A 24,893-nucleotide genomic window follows, 5' to 3' on the forward strand; every position below is an offset into this window, starting at 1 on the left:
GACAGACGAAACTTCTTTCATTGGCACAGAGACTGGTGCAGGAGGTGACCGATGGAAGAGGTGGCTGCAGCCACCAGATGTGCAGCTACTGCTCAGCTGTCCCATCCAGGATTTGTTTAAAGGAGAATGGAGAAAACTTGTAACCAGCCCCGACGTAGAACTTGTTCTGGAACTCCACCCTGTCATTAGGGGCAAGGAGAAGGGGGATTGAACACATAAACGAGAGGCTGGCAGCTGGAGAGGAGAGGCTGAGCATGTGTAAAATGAAGCACCAGGTGACGAAGGCGCCCCAGGCTGGCAGCCACCACAGGAACCCTCTGAGGCTTTTTTTTTTTTTTTTTTTTTGCCGTACGCGGACCTCTCACTGCTGTGGCCTCTCCCGTTGCGGAGCACAGGCTCCGGACGTGCAGGCTCAGCGGCCATGGCTCACGGGCCCAGCCGCTCCACGGCATGTGGGATCTTCCCGGACTGGGACACGAACCCGTGTCCCCTGCATCGGCAGGCGGACTCTCAACCACTGCGCCACCAGCGAAGCCCTGAGGCTTTTTTTTTAAATCCTTCTCTTGCCTCCCTCTTACACCTTCCCCTCCCCCGACCCCACTTCTTCCAGGCCTTTGCTAGTGGCCTCAAGGACCAGAGCATGACCTCCCCCAGCTCCCACCAGCCGAGAAGCCCTTGCTAGGCAGTACCGGATGAGGAGCTGCTGATGAGACAGCGTGTCACCAGGTTGTACGAGGTTTTTCGTTTCCATTCTGATCTTAAACTGCGGGGCTTACGTGATTGCAGAACCACCAGAGCCTTGACTTATATTTTTATAACTTACATAACGGATATCATGTATGATCATTTCCGCTTTATTATATTGCAGAGTTCATTTCTTTAATGACACGGGGAGAAATGACGTTATAGCCTCGGGTGGGGGACACTGTGATTCTCTCAACTCAACAGGTGAAGTGTGAAACCTTTTCTTTATGAACAGTGGCTACAGAGGGAGGGAGGAAGCCCCAGGGTTGCTAAGGACAGTCTGGTTCAGGATGCACAGGAGCTCTGATGCTTCAGTATGGACAGCACACTCAAAACTCTCGGCTGAAACGTGACTTGGGAGAGAGAGAAGCCTAAACAGATGTTTTCATATTCGTCAGCCCAGTGATGGCTGACAGTCTCTGGACACATCTGTGAATGTCAAGGGCCTCCAGTGAGCCCCTTCCTCCTGCTCGGTACCCTCCTTCTGTTTCCACTTTCCAAGAGTTCAGTCGCAGGACTTCCCTTGTGGTCCAGTGGTTAAAAATCTGCCTTCCAATGCAGGGGACGCAGGTTCGATCCCAGGTCGGGCAACTAAGATCCCACATGCCACAGGGCAACTGAGCCCATGAGCTGCAACTACTGAGCCCACACCCCACAGCTAGAGAGCCCGCGTGCCACAACTAGAGAAGCCCGCATGCCACAACGAAGATCCCGCAAGCTGCAACTAAGACTCGACGCAGCCAAATAAATAAATAATTAATTTAAAAAGGAAAAAAAAAAAAAGAGTTTAGTTGTCTGCTCTGTTGGTATAACTCCAGCACTCAGCAACAAAGGCCAGACATCCGAGATTTGCTCAGCATTGCCCTCTGTGAGCCTTTCAGATCCGTCATCTGACCAACAATTGAAGCCAATTATAATAACAAATGAACATCTGTTATTATGAAGCCAATTATAAGAACAAATGACCATTTCTAACATGTCTTACAGAGCAGTCACTGTATATGTATATATGCTCCCAGGTATTACATCATTTAATATCATACCAACAAGAGGACTAAACTAAGGTTCCAAAAAGGTACGTGAATTGCTAATGTCACACAGCAGGTCAGGATTTGAACCCAGTTGGCTGGCCCTACAGCCCATCCTCTTTCCCTAGAGCACACTGAGAGCATCTACCCTACAACCAGTTCTTACCAGTGCAGCCGCAGGGCATGCAGGAAAGCCGAGAGGCCCTCCATGATCAGAAGGATGGCTACCGTTAGAACAGCAAATATGGCAAAAATGATGAAGACCCCAATGAGTCCTCCCCAGCCTTGCACGCGAAGGCCAATGTTCATCACCATGGTCCAGAGCACTTCAGACAGTTCTGCAAGATGCAAGAGAAACATTCTCAACCACACGGTTTATCTGGCAAATGCAGATTATTCTTACACCATAATCCTGGACCTGCACACACTACGACTCAGCAACTCCACTCCCAGGTGGAGAACGCGGTCATGTGTGCCCTGGGGTACCTGCGTGAGACTGTCTACACAGCTTTGGAGGAGCTTCCATCAAGAGGACAAGTATATGATGGCATATTATTCACCAATGAAAGTGAGCAAACCATAGCTACTGGCAGCAACGTGAATAAATCCAAGTAACATCATCTTATGCCAAAGAAGCAAAACACAAAAGAATACATGTACTATGATTTCATATGCACTGAATGTTTGTTTCTCCTCCAGCCCCTCAAATTCATATATTAAAGCCCTAACCCCAAAGTGATGGCACTTGGGAGATGAGGGTGGGATCCTCATGATGGGATTAGTGCCCTTATAAGAAGAGATACCAGAGAACCCCCCCACCCCTTCCAGGGAGATACTGTAATTACAGGAGTTTGTGCAAGGAAACAAACACAGCCAGAGCAGTCAAGACCACACCAACGCTGAGCACTTGCTTTTTGCTGTAAGTCAACAATCAGGCTCACTTTCACTGCTTTGCTTTCTATCCCTTTAGCACACATTTTGGCCTGGCTTCTCTGTTCTTGTCATTATGCCCAGTGCTGGGAATGCAGAGATAAAAGTCAGGGTCCTTGCCTTTCAGGAGCCGACAGTCTAGTAGGGAGACAGGCTAATGAGACAGAATTACAATCGGTGCTAGGATAGGGGCACCTCCAGAACCCAGGGGAAGGGCACCTTCCAGACTGGGGACCAGGGAGGAAGACTACCCGGGAAAGGTGCTAGCCAAGCTGAGTTCTGAAGGAAGGATGAGACATCAGGTGGGGAGAGAGTTAAAGAAGGGAAGAATTTTACAGGCAAGGGAGCTGCGGGGCAAACACACAGAGGGGCCCAGCTAGTGTGGCATCTTTGGGAGCCTTGGTGCAGTTCCTTGTGGCCACTGCACATGAAATGGGGAAGGGGGTGGGGGTAATCGGGAGCCAGTGGGGCATGGAGGGAAATACCAAGAGACAAGACAGGAGAAGCAGGCAGAAATCAAGAGGGGTTTTACAAAGTAAGCTGATGAGTCAAGATTCCAGACTTAAGTCATTCTTGGGGCTTGAATCTTTACACCAAGGGATGCAAGGGGCCTGTAGAAACTAGGAAAGGCAAGGAAATAGATTCTCCCCAAGAGCTTCCAGAAAAAACAGACCTGCCAACACCTTGTTTATAGGACTTCTGGCCTCCAGAACTGTAAGATAGTCAATTTCACAGTGTTCTGAGCTGCCACATATGTGGTAATTTTTTACAGCAGCAACTGGAAGCTGATACAGAGGGAAACCATTCCAGCAAGATAAAGCCAGACCTACTGAAAAAAGTCACTTCTACTATGAAAGAAGAGCCATTCTTCTGGCCAGCGCACCAGAAATGACCCAGAAGTCACTTTCACCTAAAAGTACATTCCAACTGTTTCCAAAGGGACAGGCGATGGTGGCCCTGCCGTGCGGCCCGCTCACTCACGTGCATGCGCCAGGCTGAGGGCCCAGAGCCGGAGGTAGGAGGCTGTGTTGGAAATGCAGCCCAGGCAGTACTCAATCGTGTGGATGGCCTGATGCACAAAGATGTCTCCAAAGTTGAACTGAAAGAGAGAATTTGTAATGCTATTTCATTAAGTACTTTCTACTCAAACGTATTACAAATGATACAACGGACGAATAAGGCCTGGACTCTGCTGTTAAGACATTTCCAGTTGAACGAGGGGGAAATAGGTATTAATATACTTGTAGAAAGAGAATGAGCAGCCCAAAGTAGGATATGGTGTGTGTGCAGTAACATTTCCCAGAAATGGTTGAAAAGAGCTCAAAGCAGCAGAGTGGTTGGTTGGTAAGGGGAGCTGAGATTTGTGCTGAGCCGTGAAGAACAGGGAGGGAAAAAGAGAAGCCAGATCATTCTTGGTAAAGAAAATGACTCCAGGTAAGGAAAAGGCAGGTGGCTGGCAACATCATGAAGGTAAGTTTGGGAGAAAAACCATTTGGCTCGACTGGGAGCTTGCTGAGGTGAGGAGAGTCAGCTGTGGAAGCTGTGGGAAAGGCAAGGATGGACACAATCGAGAAAACCACCTGGAGTCATGAGGAACCAGTAAAAGTATCTCAATAAAATAAAGAAATATTGGAGGCAAGATTAATCTGGTAGAAAAATGGATCAGGGAAAGGATAGCCCATAAGCAAAAAAAGCCAACTTGTTGATTACCTTAGTAATCCAGGTATGAGGGGGAAAGGAACAGTGCAAAGACAGCAACAGATCATTCTTTTCTTTCATGTACTCTGATGTTATGAGGGAAACTATCTGACTGGCACCATCCCTGCCCTGAAGCAGCTCACCGCCCTGAAGCAGCTCACCACCCAGCAGGGAGAAGATGCAAACAGACAGTTACCACACATCAGCATGGGAACTGCAATAACCAAGAATGCAGGGGTGTCATGGGAACACAGAGAAGGGTCCCTCACCCAGCAGGGCCAGGGTCATACAGGGGCTCTGAGGTCCCTGAGTCCGAATGGGTGAAAGAATGGCACTGGCAGAAATGAATAAATTGGAGAAGGGGAGTAGCTGATGCCCAGATGTGTTGCGTTGCAGGTGATAGCTGGCCATACAGGCTGAATCTCTCAGCACAGACCAGCAGAGGCAGAACAGGCTCAGAGGAAAAGTCTGGGCTGGAAAGGGACACCTGGGACCATACCTGTGCGAGGAGTGAGAGTGGGAGCTGAGAGGACCGAGAAGATGAACAAGGGGAAGATGATGAAAAGAAGAGCTGCCACCCTTAGGAAACATCGCAACTCAGAGATAAGAAAGAAGGAAACTGATGATGAAATGAAAAGGTCAAAGAACTGGGAGCAGTCACAGGGCTGCGGTCCAGGACGTCAAGGATGGAGGGATATCCAGGAAGAAATGGGGTTGTGGTCACTGGGGGCTGTAGTCAAATGCTATGGGGAAAGGACCAAAATCAGTGCCTCCCCTCCCATTCATCAGTGAAAACAGCAGGGAGGAACGGAAGGGGTGGGGATGGGCAGAGATGGAGAGAGTGGGTAGAGAGAGTCACAGTAACAGAGGAATGTCTGGTGAAGAATTAACCTCAGCCAAAGAGAGGTCTGGCTTTGCCCTGGCTCCTGGGAGGCAACCTCTAAACGCTTGGCATTTCCCAAGTGAAAGAGACGTCTGATATTCATGGTCCGTCCCTGGGACCACACCTCACCACTTTTGCTAATGAGGTGTCTATGGTTGGGCACTTGGTAGTTTAAGTGGGAGATGGCTTCACGTGGTTAGAGAGTTGAGACTTTCAGCCACACATTATCAACCCAAACCCATCTCCAGGCAGGGGACAGAGCTGGAGATTGAGTGCAACCACCTGGACTGCACTTGGGTCAATCACACCTACATAATGACACCCCAATAAAACATCAGACACAGAAGCTCAGGGGAGCTTCCTGAGTTAACAATACGATAATACTGCCACATGTCAATGCTGGGAGAGTCATGCATCCCTAAGAACACAGAAGCTTTGCATTTGGAACCTTCCCAGTGTCAGATTCTGCTTACTTGTGTCTTCCTCTGGCTGGTTCTGACTTGTAGACTTTTGTTGTAAGTAAAACTGTAATTGAAAGTATAGCATTCTCCTGAGTTCTGTGAGCTCTCTACAAATAACTGAACATGAGGGAGTCTGAGGGGACCTCTGAACTTGTGGCTGGTGTCAGAAGTGTTGGGTAGACTGGGCAGTCTGGAGAACTGGGCCCTTAACCTGGAGTTTGGCTAACTCTGGTGTGGAGAGAAGTGAGACAGGAGCTGGAGGGGGAAGCAGAGTCGAGCCTGTATGTGCCTTGTGCTGGGAGACCCAGGCATGATTGTACTCGGGGAAAGAGCCGTCAGATGGAGCCTGAAGCCACCCCCAGTGAAGGCAGCTGGTTCTCGAAGGACGTGGCAGGTGAACGTTGACCGGATATATACCGAGGCCACGAGGAGGATGGATGAGGAAGGTTGTACTGGACAGGCTGGGACTTGATGAGTCAGAAGATGTGTGGGTTGGATTCTAAAACATTCCAGCAGGTCTGACAGACCTAGTAATACCAATCGCCGTGAATATGGGTTACTGTCTGTACCTGGAATCTTGTTGGGAAAACTTTCCATGATCCAGATTTTTCATTAATTCTAATTGACTATTCATTGGTGCAAATGAATACTTGTTGTTTTTTTTTTTAAGTAGTTAACACCACAGACGGAGTTATTTATAGCACTTCTCAGGCCTCAGGAACCCTGTCCCCACTCCAGAATTAGAACAGAGCTCGGGTTAAAACCCCCCACCCGGGGTTCAGGACTGTGGGTGACTTCAGTCATGGTATAAAAACAGCCAGCCGTCTTGTCTGGGAAAACATGGTACATTCCTGAGGGAGGAGTGGCTGTCCTTGGATGGAAAGGGACAGGGAGGGAGGAGAGAAGAACACATGAATTTGTGACTTCACGTGAGAGGCAGACAATGTTACAAAGATAAGTGAACAAAGAAGAGACTGAGCCAGGATTGAGGCCAGAGGCGGCGATGGCGTCTGAGTGTGCTTACGCTGGGGAGGAGGACTGGGAATAAATAACCCACTTCTTGCTTCAATATAAGGGACCAGACTTGGCCTCTGCTCTCATGAGTGAGGGTCACTGATGGGAAAGATCATCATAAATGTAGCAGACTCCCAGGGGCACAGTTCTGAGCCAAGGAGACCTCAGTAACATTTAGGACCTTCTATGTCACTAAACGTGAGGCTGATATTCACCTCATACTCACAGATAGAGCAGCACCTGGGTGTAATTATTTAAAATGCTCCCTGATTGGCTGGTAAGTAGCTGTAAGCTTAAGTGGCCCCCCTTTCCTGGGACCTCCCCAACTTGCCATGACTCAGTGATGACAGGATTGCCACCAGCAGGGTCCTCCCAACCCTCCCAGCTCTACTGCCTAAGTCTGTTCTGATTGGCTGGTGCCCACACGCTACTGGTTGTTAAATATGTGAGCATCATCCCTGACTAGATCTGGCTTCTAGAATCTGTACAAACTGGACGTCTTCATAGGGTGTCAAGTCCCAAATACCTCTTCCCTCTTCTTTAGATAAGCAATTTTTTTTTTGGCCATGCAGCTCGTGGGATCTCAGTTCCGCAACCAGGGATCAAACCTGGGCCATGGGAGTGATGGCACCAAATCCTAACCACTAGGTCACCAGGGAACTCCCCCAAATACCTCTTCATCATGGTCATCCTGAGCCCCATGGGCACCTGCAGAAGCCCTGGGACCAGGGCTCACGGAAGAATTGGAGTTGTCACCTTCAATGTCCTCGGTGGCATCTTCTTGGATCCTGGAGGCCTGTAGCTTTCAGCAAATAAGAAAATGCAGTGTCAAATTCACCCTTAGAATGACAAAACTTCTATATAAAATAAAGGCTCTCATTAAATATTAGCTATGTTCCAGATACTGTTCTAAACCCTCTATTCAATCTTTTTATGTAAGCACCCCATTCTACAGAGAAGTAAACTTAAGTAACAGAAAGGTTAAGAAATGAGCCCAGGACTGCACAGCTGGTAAGGCTAGTTAGTGGCAGAGCCAGGATTCAAATCCAGGCAGTCTAATTCCAGGGCACTTGCTTTTCTCCACTGTGTTCCAGAATATGCCAAATTAATCACACTCTTTACAGTAAACCAATCATCGTGTGACCCAAACAGCCAGATTTCTACAAGCAAAATTAGGAGGGATTAATGACTGCTATGGTCTGAATGTTTGTGTCCCCCCACAAAATTCATGTTAAAATCCTAACCCCCAAAGATGAAAGTATTAGGAAGTGGAGCCTTTGGAAGGCACTTAGGTCATGAGGGTGGAGCCCTCGTGAATGGGATTAGTGTCTTATAAAAGAGGCTTCAGAGAGCTCCCAAGCTCCTCCCATCAGGTGAGGACACAGAAAGATGTCAGCAGTGAACCAGGAAAGGGGCTTCACCAGAAGGTGACGATGCTGACACCTTGATCTTGGACTTCTAGCCTTCAGAACTGTGAGCAATAAATTTCTGTTGTTTTAGCCACCCAGTGTGCAGTATTTTGCTACAGCAGCCCAAACGGACTAGACAATGACTTTTCCAACACAAACATACTTTTTAAAATAAAAACATCACTTTATAAAAATAGCTGAGAAAAAAATTCACGGAAAAAAAAATCTAGGTGTAGTCACCATTCAGTTTGGCCTGGTTTTCTCCTTGAATCTGAAGAAAATATTTCTTTCAAGTCACTGTGAAATTTAATGTCCCACATCCAAAGTTCTTCCTAGAATGATTTCACAGGTGGCGTATAGCAAATTAGGCATTAAAGTATCTTTACCTTTCTTTCTTCAGCAGGTCTGAACCTGATATTTGCAGATCTTTGGGCGAAGGTACAAATGAAAGCCCACATGCCATATGTTTAAATATTTAAAAGTTATCAATCAAGCCAACAAACTCCTAAATAAAATATGTTCTGGCCTCTGTCTTGATAAATAAATTCTCACAAGAACTTGGAAGACCAGGTTCAAATTCAGCATCCCACACCAGGACATGGCAGCATGGGAGAGCTGGCCCTGCACCCCAGCGTGCGACCCTTCCCTTCTCACCTGTGATTTCATCTCACAGCACAAGGGCTGTGGCCTCGTGTGCACATGCGTGGACACTCCCACCCAAATGTCTACGTTCCACCCACACTCCCTCCTTGGGAGTGCTGCTGTCCCTTGGCCACACCAGGGTCAGTGGTACCCAGGCCAGCGCTGTGGTTGGCCCTTTTTATGCCCTGGAAGTGGGCTTGTGTCCATGTGGACAGGAATTCCAGGGTGCTGGGTACCAAGATGGGGCTCTGGGTAAGCCTTTCCCCTTGGCCCATGGTTCCTTGCCCCATGGTGAGGAATGGGGCTCAAGTTAACATTACTTTGTCTTCTTGAAATCCTATTTTCTCTCCCCATCAACTTAAGGAAGAAAATACCAAAGAAGAAACAGAAGACAGTTTTTCCATTTCCATCTTTAAATGCTAGCCTTTTCTGGTCATATCCTGAAATTGGTTCAAATGAGTATAAACAACTGTGTAGAAGCATGACACTGGGACTTTGTGGATCTCACTGACTCTTCTTCCCATTCAAAATATACTTTGCAATCCCCCTAACTAAACATCTCACAATGTTTGAGCTGGATGCCGTCTGAAATAAAATAGTAATCAATTTTAAATTAGTTACTTGCAACTTTCTAAAAACACGTAAAACACGTGTGCACAAAGACAGACACAAGGATGTTCACAGCAGCACTATTTGTAATTACTAACAACACTGGAAAAAAGCCAAATAGCTATCAATATATGAATGGATAACCAAATTGTGGTATATTCATGCAAGGGAATACTATAATACATAGCTATCACACACACACACACAATCTCTCAAACATAACACTGGATGAAGGAAGCCAGATCCAAATGAAGGCGTGGTGCATGGTTCCAATTACATAAAGTTCAAGAGCAGGGAAAACTAACCTATGGTGTTAGAAGTCAGGATAATGGTTGACCTTGGGGTGAGAGTGACTGGAAGGAGGCACACAGGGACTTCAGGGTCTGATGGTGTTCTGCGTCTCTATCTGACTGCTGGTCACACGGATGTGTTCATGTTATGATACTTCACTGATCTGTGCCCTTATCATTTGTGCACTTTGACGTATGTAGGTTATACTTCAATGAATTTCAGCATAGAAAACACGCATGTAAATGTAAAGATTTTAAATAGAAATGCAAAGTTACTTCACTGTGACCTGGGATACGGAGTGACAGGAGACCTGGGTCCACAGCAGCAAGTCAGAAGAGGAAGCAGAATGTGGGTGGTCCAGGTGGTCCAGGGGGCTGGCATGAGTAGTTCTGGGGAGGAGGTGTGTGCTCACTGGCTGCCTACAGGGTGCGTGTCAAAAGGGCCACATCACAGGTGGCCCTCTAGGGAAGGGGTTTCCAAACCATGTCCTGCAGGGACCCAGGGCTACAGGGTTACAGAGGAGCCTGAGGAGATGGGACCTCTGCTCATTTCCCCCCGAGGCCCATCAGAACAAGTCTGTTTATAATCTCTATATACTGGGCCTCTTTAAGGTTTCACAGGGGGAATTGAGAGGAGGCCAAATAATTCCATGATGGAATCACCTCTTGGATGGAGGTGGAAGGAAATGTTTCTGACCTGAAAAAGGACCATCTAATCAGCAGCCTAAGGAGTCAATCGACAGCTACACATCCCAGGGGCCAAGGAGGCAGGCCTCCAAGCAGTCTTTAGGAGCCCCTGTTCCCCTGAATCAGCCTAGGAGGTATCGCCCAAGATGGCCGACTACAAAAGCACCTCTACCTCCTTCCCTGTCATACAAGTCATCCCTGGGGAAAAGGGAGAAATCCGTCACTTTGGGCTCAGCCACTATTTAAACAGCTTTTGTGGAGCAAAGAATAAGACAAGCTATGGTTTGAGAGTCCTGGGACTCAGGCGAGCCAGCAGTAACCTAGTCCTCGACTTACGGACAGGTTGAGTTTCTAAGAAAGACAGTTGCACCTATTTCTGCAGAAAGGTATTTGCCACCTTTCTTTGAAACACCAGTTCACCTATTTGGACAATGGTCCACCTCAACTCTCCTTTACCATCTTGGTCTCTCACCTATTTACCAAACAATAAACAAGTATTCTTTGGTTTGCCTTCCTGTGTATTTGTATCCCACATAAATTATATTTCAGACAGGTCTTGGATCTGGTCAAGGCTGGCAGGAAATAGTGGGAGAGGCAGGTGATTTACAAAGAGAGCGCCACCTAGAGACGAACCTCCTGAACTCCAGCCTGGACCCACCTAGGTCCCTGACTCTACTGTCAGCCACGTCTGAGTTTAGAAAAAAAGGTTTATCTGAAAATATTTCCAACCACTTAAAACATAGGTGATCTCAGCATAGACCACTTAATCTTTTGCACTAACAGAGGGAAGCAGAGACCCATCATCTCAAACAGTGCCTGTGTGTCCTTTCCAGACTCTAATGCTCCCTGGAAGGTTAATCTTCCCAAATCCTATTTGATTTAGGCTGACAGTAAACACTTCGTCACCCCCTGAGTAAACCTGAACCTCAGGAGAAGTTTAGACAAAAGGAGGAAGTGGGCTGAAACTGGTGTTTGACAATAGGGTGAAAATCAGAAAAACAAGAACAGACTTATTTAAACGTGTTTCCTCCTCTAGTTCCCCCTCACCATCTGTAACATAATACAGTAAAAGCCCACAACTTTACTTTTTTCCCCACAACTTTAGAATCCTGATGAAAACAACTTTCAACACTCATTAGCACACTAAAACTATAGTAAAAGACTCTTATTTTCAACTAATAAAACAACCACATTCAGAGCCTTAAAAGTCATTAACTACCACTTGACTCAGCACACACACCCCAAGCACGGTTTGCAGCACGTAAGATTTAACTGTGACCATTATGCCGGAATCAAGAAAGCCCCAAGGAAAAGCTGAGCTCTACAGTAGGAAGCATACCTGGGGTGGGCCAGTTCCTCACCACACCAGGTCCTTCAGGCCCTGGTAAATGCGGTGTTCTCTCTAAACCCCAACTTACATTTGCAGGGAACCCACGATTCCTACCCACAGTGAGTGAATGGAAGTGGATGGTGCTTACCTGGGATTTCTGATGACTGGCTCTAAGAATAAACGGCTTAATCAGAAGCATCCACGGCACAGAAATCAAAGCCATAATAACAAAGAAGCTCTGGACTTCTTGCTGTAAGACCAAAACCGTAAGATCCTATCATTTCAAGGTGATTGCACAGCACATTTCATATGATACAAATGGTAAATATGTATCATTTCAGCTGCACTTTATTTGGAGTGATCTCAAGCATTTCAATGGACCCATTCACCCTCCCATCTTGGGCCATTTCCAGTGCAGAGAGAGAACTGTCAGTCTGGTGGTACGGGGTGTCCACTCATGGTGGACACTGGAGTCTCCCTCTCTTTATTCCTTACTCTCCAAGTGGTCCCGTATCATACACCCACACCATGTGGAGCCTGTCATTGGACAGAAGTGCTCATGAGCCACATCATAAGGGCAACTTTATTTGTCCCTTGTCCCCTTGACTCTGTTCCATGGGGACAGTCAGCCCTGGCCCTGGACAAAGAGAAGGCCTGGCACTGCACTGGTCACTCTGGAGTGACCAAAAGTCCTTGGGTCACTTTAAGTCACAAACTTACTGTCTCCATCAGTAACCTTGTATTTCCAGTACTACTAAGCCCTCTTGCTCTCTTTTGCAAAAAAATCGTCCCCTACTCGCACAGACTCACTGTGGGTGAGTTACCTAACGGGTCCTGGGATGCCTGGGCTGAACTCTCATTTGTTGTCTCTCTCTCTGTCACAATTCACTTTGGAGTGAGGCATCTATGGTCTTCATGCCCCGCTGAAGCCCAGGAGTCGTCCCATTTTATCATCCTGTCACATATTTCCTTTCACATCCTCACCTCCAACTCTTTTTCCTACCCTCCCGAGTCACTGGGTTTGAGGACTGACCCAGAGCTGCTATGGTCTGAAGAACCAGGACTCCTGGGAAGGCTTCATCAGAGCCATTGTAAAGGTGTAGAAATGGGGTGCTCAGGGTAAAAGGGAAAACGCTTCTTGAGCCCTCACATTTCTTTAATTGCTCTGGCCAAGCACCCAGTGAGACAATTTATTATCATCCCAATTGTAACAAGATTTACCCCGATAACAGTGGAAACATTTTATCTGCTCCATCTCCTACCCTCCTCCACTCTTTTATTTTAAAATAAATTTATTTTATTTTATTTTATTTTTGGCTGAGTTGGGTCTTTGTTACTGGCCGCGGGCTTTCTCTAGTTGTGGTGAGCGGGGGCTACTCTTCGTTGCGGTGCGCAGGCTTCTCATTGCAGTGGCTTCTCTTGTTGCGGAGCACGGGCTCTACACGTGCTGGCTTCAGTAGTTGTGGCACACGGGCTCTGGAGCGCAGGCTCAGTAGTTGTGGCGCACAGGCTTCAGTAGTTGTGGCACGCGGGCTCAGTAGTTGTGGCTCACGGGCTCTAGAGCTCAGGCTCAGTAGTTGTGACGCACGGGCTTAGCTGCTCTGCGACATGTGGGATCTTCCCGGACCAGGACTCGAACCCGTGTCCCCTGCATTGGCAGGTGGATTCTTAACCACTGCGCCACCAGGGAAGCCCTCTCCTCCACTCTTAACTGCTCCCAAGTAGGGGGAGAACCATGGGAACACACACGGCACTTGCCAGTCCCAGGCCCCTGTCCTCAAAGCTACCTCATTGCCATTTGCCCATTTAGATATCATGCTTTTTCCCCTCACAATGTACAAAGCAACCAAAGATGTCTACTTATCTGTTGCTCTTCTTCTTTGATATTGAAACATGGCACGAAGCAACCAGGGCAGTGTTTGTATTAGTAACTTACACTGTCTCTTCCAGCTGCATGACGGGAAGATGAGGTTATGGAAACTGCAAACTGTGTCTAGATAATCAATCTTCATTCCAGGGTGTGGAAACCAGCCAACTCCAAATAACATTTTTGAATGGAAAAAAGCTGGAAAAGCCATTCACTGTTCAATGCTCAGCGCACTAGGACAGGACTTTAGTCTTTAGGAAAAGAATCAGCACATGAACTATGTGGCGAATCTGAGTACCGAGCCTCAAAGAGAAGACTTGTTTGGGAAATCCAAGTGAACTTTCGTTTAGACTCCAGCATTGCATAAACGAACCTTCCAGATTCATTCATTTAATGCCAGTAGTCTAGGGATGGTTCCTACACCATCGATGTATAACAAACAGGGGCAACAATAGTAAGGTGGGATACAAGAGAGTTTTCAGAGCTATATGTCATCTCTGATTATTAGCTAAAATCATTCCTTACTTTTTCTTCTTCTTATTTGCTGCTTCTGTAGGGGAGGAGAACACAGCTAGGATTCAAACTCATGAGGACGTGTGGCTGTAACTGGGACCCAGGATGAGCGGTCACTGGCAGGTGCCATGTGCTCTGAGGGGCCACCTGGTATTGGGAAATCTAGCCCTAGAGCTTGATCCAGAGGAATTAGAACCTATATAAGTGGGTTCTCCCTTAGTGAAAATCTACCAGCAAACAATATGATCAGGTTATCACTGGGAGAGGCCAGAGGAAAAGAACTATTTGTGTTACCAAAAATTAGCCACTGAGATATTTTTATACCCACCTCTCATGGGACATTGATACTTTTTTAAAATAAAATACTAAGTTGATAATGAGGCTGAAAGAAACAGAAGTCAGAATGGCAATAACATCCAACTGTTGGAAGGTATCATCCATAGAAGAAGAGCCCAAAGAAAAAAAAGAAAGAAAGCATCTCCAATTAGCCATGGAAGCTCATAGGACAGCATGAGTTTGGTTCAGTTTTCCAGGAACTCACTCCCCATGTGAACAGAGGGATTCTTCTTCTTGACTCTATTTCAGTTTTCTTTCTTGTGAACCTTAACTACAGTTTACTTTTATAATAAAAGATTCTTCATTTTTAAGGTGCTATTTAGAGCATTTACAGTTTCAAGCCAATCAATCTGAAGGATTATTGTTTTCTTTCTTCGCAGACAACGTACAAGCTAATTTTCAACCCCACAGCAATAATCCCTCCCATGTATTACCCAGATAGGAATGGCTGGAGCCACACCACAGCACTGCCCTCAGCACCCAGACGTTCATCCAATAAGACCTTCTGAATTTGAAGAACCTAACACATCGGGTGCTGAGATGGCTCAGCCTTGCAAATAATTACTCTCTGCAGTACCCAAGAGTAGGAGAGAGATTGAACATAATCAAGTGCGTAAAAGAAGAAAAAAGCCCCATAAATACCTGATGTTTGTATAGGGGTGCATTCGAAGGGTCATTATAGTTAAACAGGAACATGTTGATGAAGTGGATGAGGATGCTCGGCGCTCGCTGGGACACAGATACATCGAAGGAGCACCATTTGAAAATGATCATGAAGACCAGGTATCCAAAAAGACACAGGATAAAAATCATCTCGGGGATGAACTGCAGAATGATGTTGAGAGTGTTTCTGAAGAATCTGAGGGGGGAAAACATACACACATACAAGACAGAACATTGAAGGAATACCAACAACTCACTATTCTCTCCAAATCACCAAATGTTCATTTCTTTGAACCCTGCATCCACTCCCCAGGCAAGCGGCAATCATGCATGGCTGGAGAAGATGAGAAAGAAAGGTGCTTTTGCACAAAAGGTTCAGAGAGAACCAGGGTCTAGAAGATAAAGTCTGAGGCAGAGGGCAGGCTCACATAGACAATTGATGATCTGGCCACAGCTTCCCATGCAGACCTAATTCATATCAACACAGTTAATGGTACAAGGATACAGAAGCATGGCTTGGCAGCTTTTCCCCTAAGGATGCCCTAGGACAGGGGTCGGTCACCAATGGCCCACAGGCCAAACTGAGCCCATCACCTAGTTGTGTACAGCTTTAACTTTTAACATCATTAAATGGTTGGGGGGGAAATCAAAAGAATATTTGATGACACGTGAAAATTATAGGCAATTCAAATTTCAGTTTTCATAAATAAAGTTCTATTGGAACACACTGACACTCGTTTGTTTACATATAGTCTGTGGCAGCATTCACACTACAACACCAGAATTGAGTAGCTGTGACACAGACCATCTGGCCTGCAAGGCCTAAAACATTTACTATCTGGCCCTTTACAGAGAAAGTCTGCCAACTTCTGCTCTAAGACATAGAGAGAGTCCCACAAGACTAAGCTGGGGGACATCCAGTTAAAATGTCAGAAAAGGGCCCCAGACCCTTTGTCAATTGTAAGAGTTATTGGAGGGAAAAATGGAGATCCCATGATAAAGCAGGATTACTAGAGATAGTTGAGGCCAGCCTGACACACGATGTCAATCATAGTCCAGAAAGCACTTCCCGGTTTTCTCTCTCATTTAACTCTCACAGCACTTTCAGGCAGGCAGGAGTACCAAGGCGCTGTCATTCGTTTACTCACTAAATAGTTCTTATTTTTTAAGTAGAATCGTACATCTATTGGTTTTCTGATTGGAGGTCAGTCCAATCAGTGACTGGCTCTGGTCAATAAAATGGGAATGGAGGTGGCAGGTGTCACTCCAGGTGGAAGCTTAAGAGTCAGTGGGTAACTGACCACACTCTCCTGTCACAGCAACTGGCAGTTTCCAGGTGGTGGCAGCCCATCAGCTCTGGTCCCAGTGTGAGGATGAGATGAGCAGCGCCCCCAGTGGCCCACGATGACACGCATCACGGTCATAAACCACTGTGATTTGGGAGCTGTTTGTTACTGCACAATAATTGACCCCTTCTGACTCCTCTATTCCCATTCTACAGCAGAAAATGATCTCAGAGACGTTAAACTACACATCTATGATCACACAGCTATAAAGAGAACCATCAGTCAAATCTCTGACTCGAAACTCTGTACCATTTCTTTGGCACTGTGCTGACCTCCTGGCAGGTGGGTTTCAGCAATACCTACAAGCTGCCATGTCCACAAAAGTATCTCTAAGTAGGCATATTTGAGGCTGTTTTCAAACATTCACAACTTTAGCACAAATATGCAAGTTTGAGAAGCTTTCTAGAGATCAATCTTAACAGAAAGAAGAGATGGGAGAATGTTAACAGTCAAAGAAATGAGAGAGAGGCTGCTGCCAGCAGGATGAAATTATACCAAATGGAATTCAGAATTTGAGGGCACTTATGTCCCCATTTGCCCACTGGTGGGAGTTAAGCCTGGATCTAGCACCAACGGAGGCCCTGCAGGCTGGGACGACACATAGCACTGTGGCCTTGCAGTCTCTTTCTGAACCCTCAAATATTTCTGAGGTGAAAGGTGCACTCAGCTCAGGAGAAACAGAGGTGTCATTTCTGGCAAACCAGCTTGTCTGAGCTCAAGCCAAGAGACCGGGGAAAGCAATCCCCATAGGAAGGAAACGTGCATGGAGGGGACACAGGAGCAAACTGGTGGCTCTGCCACTGCTCATCCCCGACATGGTCAGACCAACAGGCAGAAAGTTCATTGTGAAACTTACATGTGATTGAAAAGGCTGAGAATGACACCAAAAACCATCTGGACAATTCCCAGGATAACTGACATCTTCATCTTATAGGAGTTCAAGAATGTTAGCTTGTTTGAAGCCAAGTTCCAAACCTGGAAGGGAAACGTGACAAGAAAGACATGAGACCAGAGTCTGGAAGTTCTCCCAGAGTCAGGGGCGAGAGCTCGATTTCCCCTGAAAAAGTCACTCTGGGAACCACAGTTTCAAATTTCTGTCCAGTTCAGCACATGCATTTTAGGCTAAGAAAAAAAGAAAAGGACCAAACCCCTTATAAATGCAACTCTCATGACAAATGTGTTGGAACCAATAGCACCATTAGTAAAACATCAAGTAACTGGAAGAAAAAAAAAAAACGACATGATTTTTCCCCTGTTCTAAATGAAAAGACATTCTGAAACATTATGGAGAGATCTCAAACTTGCCTGGGTTCCCACATTAATGGTGTAGATTTCTGGCCCATGAATTTAGCCAATCCCCTCTTAATAATGCCACCTTTTACTCTGAACTTCTATAGCGCTTTACATTACAAAGCATTTTCCCAGGCCCTTCTCAAGAAGCCCCTCCTGTAGTCAACACTTATTGGCACAGAGAGGGACGCGTGTACCTGTCCTGCCCGTACAAGACAGGCACACAGAACAAGCACTCAGCGGCTGGGGGCTGCCGTGGTCTCACCCTGGTTAATGGCCCCAGTCACTAACGCTCTTCTTCCCCACAGAAATCTCCAACACCCACCCCCATGTGAATGATTCAAGTCCTTGCTCCCACCTCTGACCCCTCTGGAACTTTAGGCATCTGGAGGGTTTGCTCCTCAGAACCAACAAAGCCACAGGGTCTTCTTTTCTTTCCTCCTAAACTACTTCCTCCTCCAAACTCCTCTGCTTCTGCTAAGGGGTCGACATCCACCTAGTGCAGCCTCAGTGCACAGTTACCTTCCCCGCCCCCATGCAGGAACCACCTCTCACTGATTCTGTCTCGACAATGTCCTGAGCGGCTGCCAGCTGAACAATCACTAAGGGGGCTGCTGGGGAGATGGGGGAAAGGGACTCCTATAACAGGTGCTCAGACCCCAGAGGCACCTCCACTACCCTCCCCATCTGCCCTGGCATTGAAGCTGCACCAGGCTTGCCCTCCACCCTCTGCTTTTTCCCTTTGCCCTCCTGGTTGGCCAGTCTCGACAGAATCACTCAACACAGTAAGGGCAGGGTTACCAGTACACCTTAGACCCAGCTTGGAAAAACTAAAAAATGTTCATGGTTAAGTACCAGGTACATACTAAGCTCTTTAAGTGTATTTATCTCATTTAATTCTAACAAAAACTCGATGAGATAGTTATAAGTACTCCCATTTTACAGATAAGGGCATTTATCAAAATCTCAGAGAGACTAAGTTACTTACACACCCAAGGAGAAATAATATAACAGCAAATGGAGCATTTACTCTGTTTACGCACCAGACTCTTCTGGGTGTTTTACCTATAAAATTCATTTACTCTTCTGAACAATTCTATGAGGGCTATTATTATACCCATTTTACAGATGAGGAAACACAGACCCAGAGATGATAATTTGCTCAAAATCACATAGCAAGTAAATAGAAAAGCCAAGATTTAAACGCAGCCTATCTGATTCTAAAACATGGGCTTGTAACCATTGTGTAATGTTCATTTATTATAAAATATTTACAGACGCCTTTAGAAAGCCCCCTCAGCTCTGATGCCCGAATATTTTGTGCTCTGATTCACAAACAGATCCTCAACAGAGTTAATAAATGCAGCTGTAGAAATTTACATTATGTAAAAATCAAACCCTTCATTAATATATATAAGTGCTAATATAAACACAGAAATGTTCTATTAAAGAGATTATCTCTGGGCAATCAGATTGAAGGAAGAGGAAAGGTAAGAAAGGCAACTCTTTTTATTTAAAAAAATTTTTTTAACATCTTTATTGGAGTATAATTGCTTTACAATGGTGTGTTAGTTTCTGCTTTATCTTTTTATTTTTTAATAATTTTTGTATTATATGGGTTTTTAATCATATATATTATTATTTTATAATGTTTAAAAAGACCAAAAATCTTCAAAAATCTAAATGTTACTAGGAAAAAATTAACTATTTTCAACACATCACCTTCCCTTTCACCCTCACATTTTTCTTTTCTTTTCTAACTAGTGGGCAGATGACAAAATTGCACACAGAGTAAAGACTGGACCACTCAATTCTGAATCGTGAAATTTGCTACCCTCCCTTTGTCCATGAGGAGCAAAATTGGGTAGACAGGATTTGCTGATGCATTAGATGGGGGCTGTGAAGAGAAGAGACAGGACAGTAGGAGCAATGAGATTCAAAGGAAAGGAAGGTAGGGCCTCCCTGGTGGCGCAGTGGTTGAGAGTCCGCCTGCCGATGCAGGGGATACGGGTTCGTGCCCCGGTCTGGGAGGATCCCATATGCGCGGAGCGGCTGGGCCCGTGAGCCATGGCCTCTGGGCCTGCGCGTCCGGAGCCTGTGCTCCGCAGCGGGAGAGGCCACAACAGTGAGAGGCCCGCATACCGCAAAAAGAAAAAAAAAAAAAAAAAAAAAAGGAAAGGAAGGTCAACCAGACCCTAAAAATCACTCCCCTCTGATACTCCTCCGCTGCCTGTTCGCTAATCATGAAATTCCTTGGACTGAAGATAAAGCCTTCCAGTCTACAAAAATAACAACTTGCATTTCTCTTTAGCACTTTGCAGCTTACAAACAGGACTTCAAGGACTTCGCCTCTTTTGATAAAACTTAGAATGCAAGTGCCCCTGGGTGGCAAGTATAAACCAATCCTGGGTGATGCTTGCTGTTTTTATAAGAGACAGGAGGTGGGCAGCAAGTGGGAGGAACAGGAAAACTGAAGAGGAGATGACCCACAAGACAGGAGAGACCAGAGAACCAACTTTAGGGCCAGTGCTATTACTCTCAACTGTCAGCCAGTAAAACTGTGGTCTCAAGTTCTCTTCCAAAAAAATGAGCATACAGGAAACTTTTATGAACCCCATGTGCCAAGTTCAGTTCCAAACACTTGTGCTCATTTGGAGCACAAGACCGCCACCTGGTGGCAATATGGTGATAAGCCATCGTGTGAGGGGTTTTACCCAAATAGGGATGTGTCTTCTTGACATCTCTTTGTACCTGCAGGCTGGGCGAGGAAGCACCTTTGTTTGTTTGGCTCAAATCCAATTGAGGTAGATATAACAAACCATTAGAGTTAACACATTTTTTTAAAACTTGTATAATTCTATGCAATAAAATAAAGCAAATATAAAAGCAAATCCACACTTTTCTAGGAAAAAAGAGAGATGCTAATCACTGCAAGAAAACGCCAAAGTTGGGAACTTGGTTAGGATGCTAAATTGCTTATCTAATATGCATGTTTTCCAAGCAACCAAGGGCCTTTTAAAGAAGCAACTGTAAACCACCAAGGGTATAACTGAGAAGAAAGAGGCAGATGTTTGGGAAGTTGCATGGAAAATGACCCAGGGGCTGGGTAAAGGGTGCAGGTAGGACATTTACTTGAATCCATTGCAGTGTGTCACAAAAACCTCCAGGACATGCTATTCTATGTCAGTACAAGTTGGTGGATTTGACAGGTTCTGGCACTTTCGTCCCCTCCACACAGAGATCTCCTCAGCGAGACATTTTACAGAATAAATATTTAATCTCAGAAGACATTATTACCGGATCAATCCCAAAAGGGTATGGATTTCCAGAGTACACTCCCGGAACAGCTGGGTCCAGCTGTAAATATGGATTCGTTTCCATTACTTGTGTACTACAGAGGGAGAAAGGAAAAACAAAACAAAACCAATGATCAACTAGAGGTAGGAAAAATACTACAGTACCATCAGTCAGCCACTTGCGAGCCAATCAAAGCCTAACTGTTGGTGCAACTCACCAATTGGTTCATTCAATTATTCCACAAATGGGTATTGGATACCTACTATGTGCTGAGTATCACCCTAGGTACTGAGCTACAGAAATTACCATCTGGCCCCCAAGGAGGTCACAGTCTGAGTTTCCAAAGGGCTCTCAGCCTGACTGGGTATAGTCAAGAAAAAGTTATACTACATCAGAAAAGAGGCAGGGGGCAAGGGTGACAGGAGTATAGAGGAAATAAAACCCAGCCCTGGGACCAGGCTGGGAAATCTCCCCTGGGAGCACGAGAACTGATCCTGGAGGAGTGAACGGGCTTTCACACGTGGTCCCTGACCTCTGGGAAACTCAGCCCCTGAAAGCTGTGGTCCATTAACTGCCTTTAAATCTGTGTCCCATTCTCACCCAGAAGCACAAATGTCAATGGGCAGGAATTTCTTACCATCTGTGCAAACCTGAAGGGGTTAAGAACATTAGGGCTTAATTTTTCTTTTTTTAAGAGCACACATCTATGGAGGGGCCCAAGGATGAGTATTTGAAAGGATGAAGAACAGAATGTTGGCAACGTGGAGAGGCTGCCGAGAAATACACTCCCTCCCTCCTGCAGCCGGGCTGTGGTGGGTATTTGGTAGCACAGGGGAAATGAGGAAGCCTGGCTATGCTGACCAAGGCCCTCAGAGACAGTGTAAACAGCTGGCCCTGACCAGCCATCTCAGACCTAGACTCCGGTCCTAACAGCACGCCTCAGTGCAAATGGTTGGATCTAATGATCAGAGATGTGTTTGTGTGCCAACAAAGAAAAAAGAGGGAACTGGCCTGGCGCCCACAGCTAAGCCATGTTATCTGTTTCACAGAACAACATCAGACAAGGCCACCCTGTGACCATCATGGATCAAGACAAAAACAAGACCATTCCACAATCATATCTGATATCAAAATACGGACAGTTCAAAATAAGGATGTTGTCCAAACCACAAAAATGACCAACATTCCCCTTATCCTCCCAGAGGCCAAATCCTCTAAGCCCTTCTAACACCCTCTTACTGAGATGCTCACCATCCCCAGAGGGCACCATCTCCCTCACTGAGTCAATCAACCCAATTTTGGTGACAACACACGTGATTCTTGTGGTCTGTGGCTGAAGGATGGTGTGACAGTGTCTCTAGCCCACTGTCAGGGAAAGCAGGCCCAAGACCTAGCTTGTGGCCAGTGACAAAATCAGCCCGCTGGGCCCTCTGCCGCTCTGATGGATGCCTACGATTTCCTTTCGCCTCCCTGCTGAAGAGGGTGTGCTTCATACCATCCATGCTTGGGCGTGGGGCTGAGCTTGGGGTCTCTCCGACTAGGCTTGGCCTCCACAGCCTGGAACTGGGGCCAGGGTAATTTACATGCACACAACCCACGTTTGCAGAGTAAGTCAGTTGACTCGGACTTTTCCCAGTCACACTCCAGGGCAAATGAAATTTTGTGTAAATAGTTTGCTGAAGTTATGCTGATTTAACACATGTTTCGGGATCCATCACTGTGCTTATGAGTTTAAAGCTGAAGAGCAAAACTCAGCCATTTCTCTCCAAATGTTATGACAGTTTTGTTCTTGTAGGCAGCTCTTCAGGATACTAATTGCAAAGAAAAAACAAACAAAACCCCATACACATAGCCATCTGTAATTGTAGCCCTGCAAAATGTTTTCTTCTTCATTTTTATTTACTTATTTATTGTTCAACATTCCTGTCCTCTCCTACAGGGCACTTGGACCCAGCAAAGGGACTAAAAGGAGAGGCACGGAGCCTCTGTGACACACCCACCTGTACTACGATAGCCCCTGAGCCCCCCTGGGCCCTCAGTCAGCACCAAGCCCCCAAATGCACTTAGGAACATTCACGTCGAAAGGAACCCTGCGTTGAATCTTTCCTAACTGAGAAATCCTCGGATGAGACGGATGGTGTATTCTCTCCCCCCACTTACGATGTGTGGTGCAGATTTTGGTGAGCAGATAAGACCCCTGACGTGCCTTAAATAGAAAGTCCTACCATGCTTGAGAGAGAAAAGATGGAAGCAAGGTTGCAGATACGGTTACACATCTCCGCCTCCCCTTTCTCGCGGTGCTCTCCTGTCACACTTCCCACTGGACATTCCAGAAAGAGACAGAGAAACCTGACGCTGCCCTGAAGCAGGTGAGTGGGCAGACGTGAGGGAACATCACCTGGGACTTTTAGGCCTCGCAAAGTGACCCGGAAACCACTGTGGTTGTCTCGAGTGTGTGATGCAGGCAGCCGAAGGTGCCCCAAAGATCCCAAGGGAGCCAACATTCTCCCTCGAAGCCCCTGCCCCTCCACTGCCCTCCTCTTCTCCCCCAATTCATCACACTGACCCACCCCTCAGACTCGAAAATCTTTCTCCCTCCCCATAAAGGTCTCCATTCCGAAGCGCTGTCTCCATCCTGATGACTGTGTGTCTGACACACTGCATAATAACTGGGGATGCCTGCGGAAGGTGTGGTGGGTGGGGACGCAGAGAGCTTCCAGGTCTCTCTCCTGCAGCCCAAACTTCTCACCAGCCTGCACATCCTACCCTCTGCCTTCCTCACCCCGTCACCCACAAGTACAGGGAACAAGTATAGTAGCGCAAAACTAACCGTCTCCTCCTTTGCTTTCAACAATCAAGCTGCTCTGAGCAGTCAAAAAAAAAAAAAATGCCCTTCTGGTGAGTCCGGGCATGGGAACATGGAAAACCAATCCCTTATCTATAGTTCAAACCTGCATCAGCCTTTCTTAAAGCAAAGCCTTCTGTCCTAAGTATGTGGCTGCATAATTTCACTCTATCCCCGATTCCCTGCCAAGTAAGGTATGTTTCAAACGCCACCTCCTTCTCCCGGAAGCCTCACTTCCACGACTGCTACTCAGATGCCCAGTTTATACCTGCCCCACCGTTGTTTTCGCAACAGTGCCTGGCACATGGGATGCACTCCAGGATACCTACTTAATTCAGCTGAAATTTTAAAAACTCTTTCCATGTATTACAGTTACCAGCGCAGTTACTGAGGAAGTGGTACAAGGTCTCACACTCAATAGATAAAACCAAATTATTTGTTGAAGTGGTGGGCGCACCTCTGAGCAGAGCCAGGCGTAGAATCCCCCGGCCATGAGAACTGTCACTGAGGCCACCTGGATGGCCACTGAGTGACCCAGCTCTGTCCCAACTTACTTCCATGTGCCATTTCTGAACATGGGTTGGACGCTCCAAGAAGAGCCGAAGATGTTGAAAGACTTGGAGAAGCAGTCGTTGTAAATCAAGCCCGTGTAGATGGAGAAGATGCCCATGAGGAGGATCAGGTAGCGACCGTGGAAGAAGGTGTTCCAAATCTGGCCCCAGGGAGACAGAGGACGATTGTCAGTGGGCTCTGAACCAGACCCCGGGGACGTGTGTTACAGGATGCCTCCAGCACCACTGGGACAGCCACTGCAAGGCACATGGGCATCCCACCCAGAGGGGCCATGTGACCAGGCAGGCATCAAAGTGATCCAAACAGGGCCTCCCTGGTGGCGCAGTGGTTGAGAGTCCGCCTGCCGATGCAGGGGATACGGGTTCGTGCCCCGGTCCGGGAGGATCCCATATGCCGCGGAGCGGCTGGGCCCGTGAGCCATGGCCGCTGGGCCTGCGC

At 46.6% G+C, this 24,893-nt stretch overlaps 1 protein-coding gene across 1 annotated transcript in view; it reads right to left on the bottom strand.

Moving 5' to 3' along the window:
- ATP6V0A4 (ATPase H+ transporting V0 subunit a4) overlaps window positions 1–24,893 on the bottom strand; it is a gene marked incomplete at its 5' end in the record, with an annotated part of 47,131 nt that continues 22,238 nt past the window's right edge. Inside the window, 9 exons of the mRNA XM_081244609.1 lie at window positions 1–179; window positions 1,939–2,110; window positions 3,684–3,801; window positions 7,432–7,560; window positions 11,874–11,975; window positions 15,084–15,300; window positions 17,307–17,425; window positions 21,038–21,131; window positions 24,437–24,594. Of these exons, the coding sequence (XP_081100735.1) occupies window positions 86–179; window positions 1,939–2,110; window positions 3,684–3,801; window positions 7,432–7,560; window positions 11,874–11,975; window positions 15,084–15,300; window positions 17,307–17,425; window positions 21,038–21,131; window positions 24,437–24,594 (1,203 nt within the window). The 3' untranslated portion in view covers window positions 1–85. The remainder of the gene's footprint in view (window positions 180–1,938; window positions 2,111–3,683; window positions 3,802–7,431; window positions 7,561–11,873; window positions 11,976–15,083; window positions 15,301–17,306; window positions 17,426–21,037; window positions 21,132–24,436; window positions 24,595–24,893) is intronic.

Source organism: Mesoplodon bidens (assembly GCF_964165515.1).
Source record: "Mesoplodon bidens genome assembly, chromosome: 9".
NCBI classification, from domain to species: domain Eukaryota; kingdom Metazoa; phylum Chordata; class Mammalia; order Artiodactyla; family Ziphiidae; genus Mesoplodon; species Mesoplodon bidens.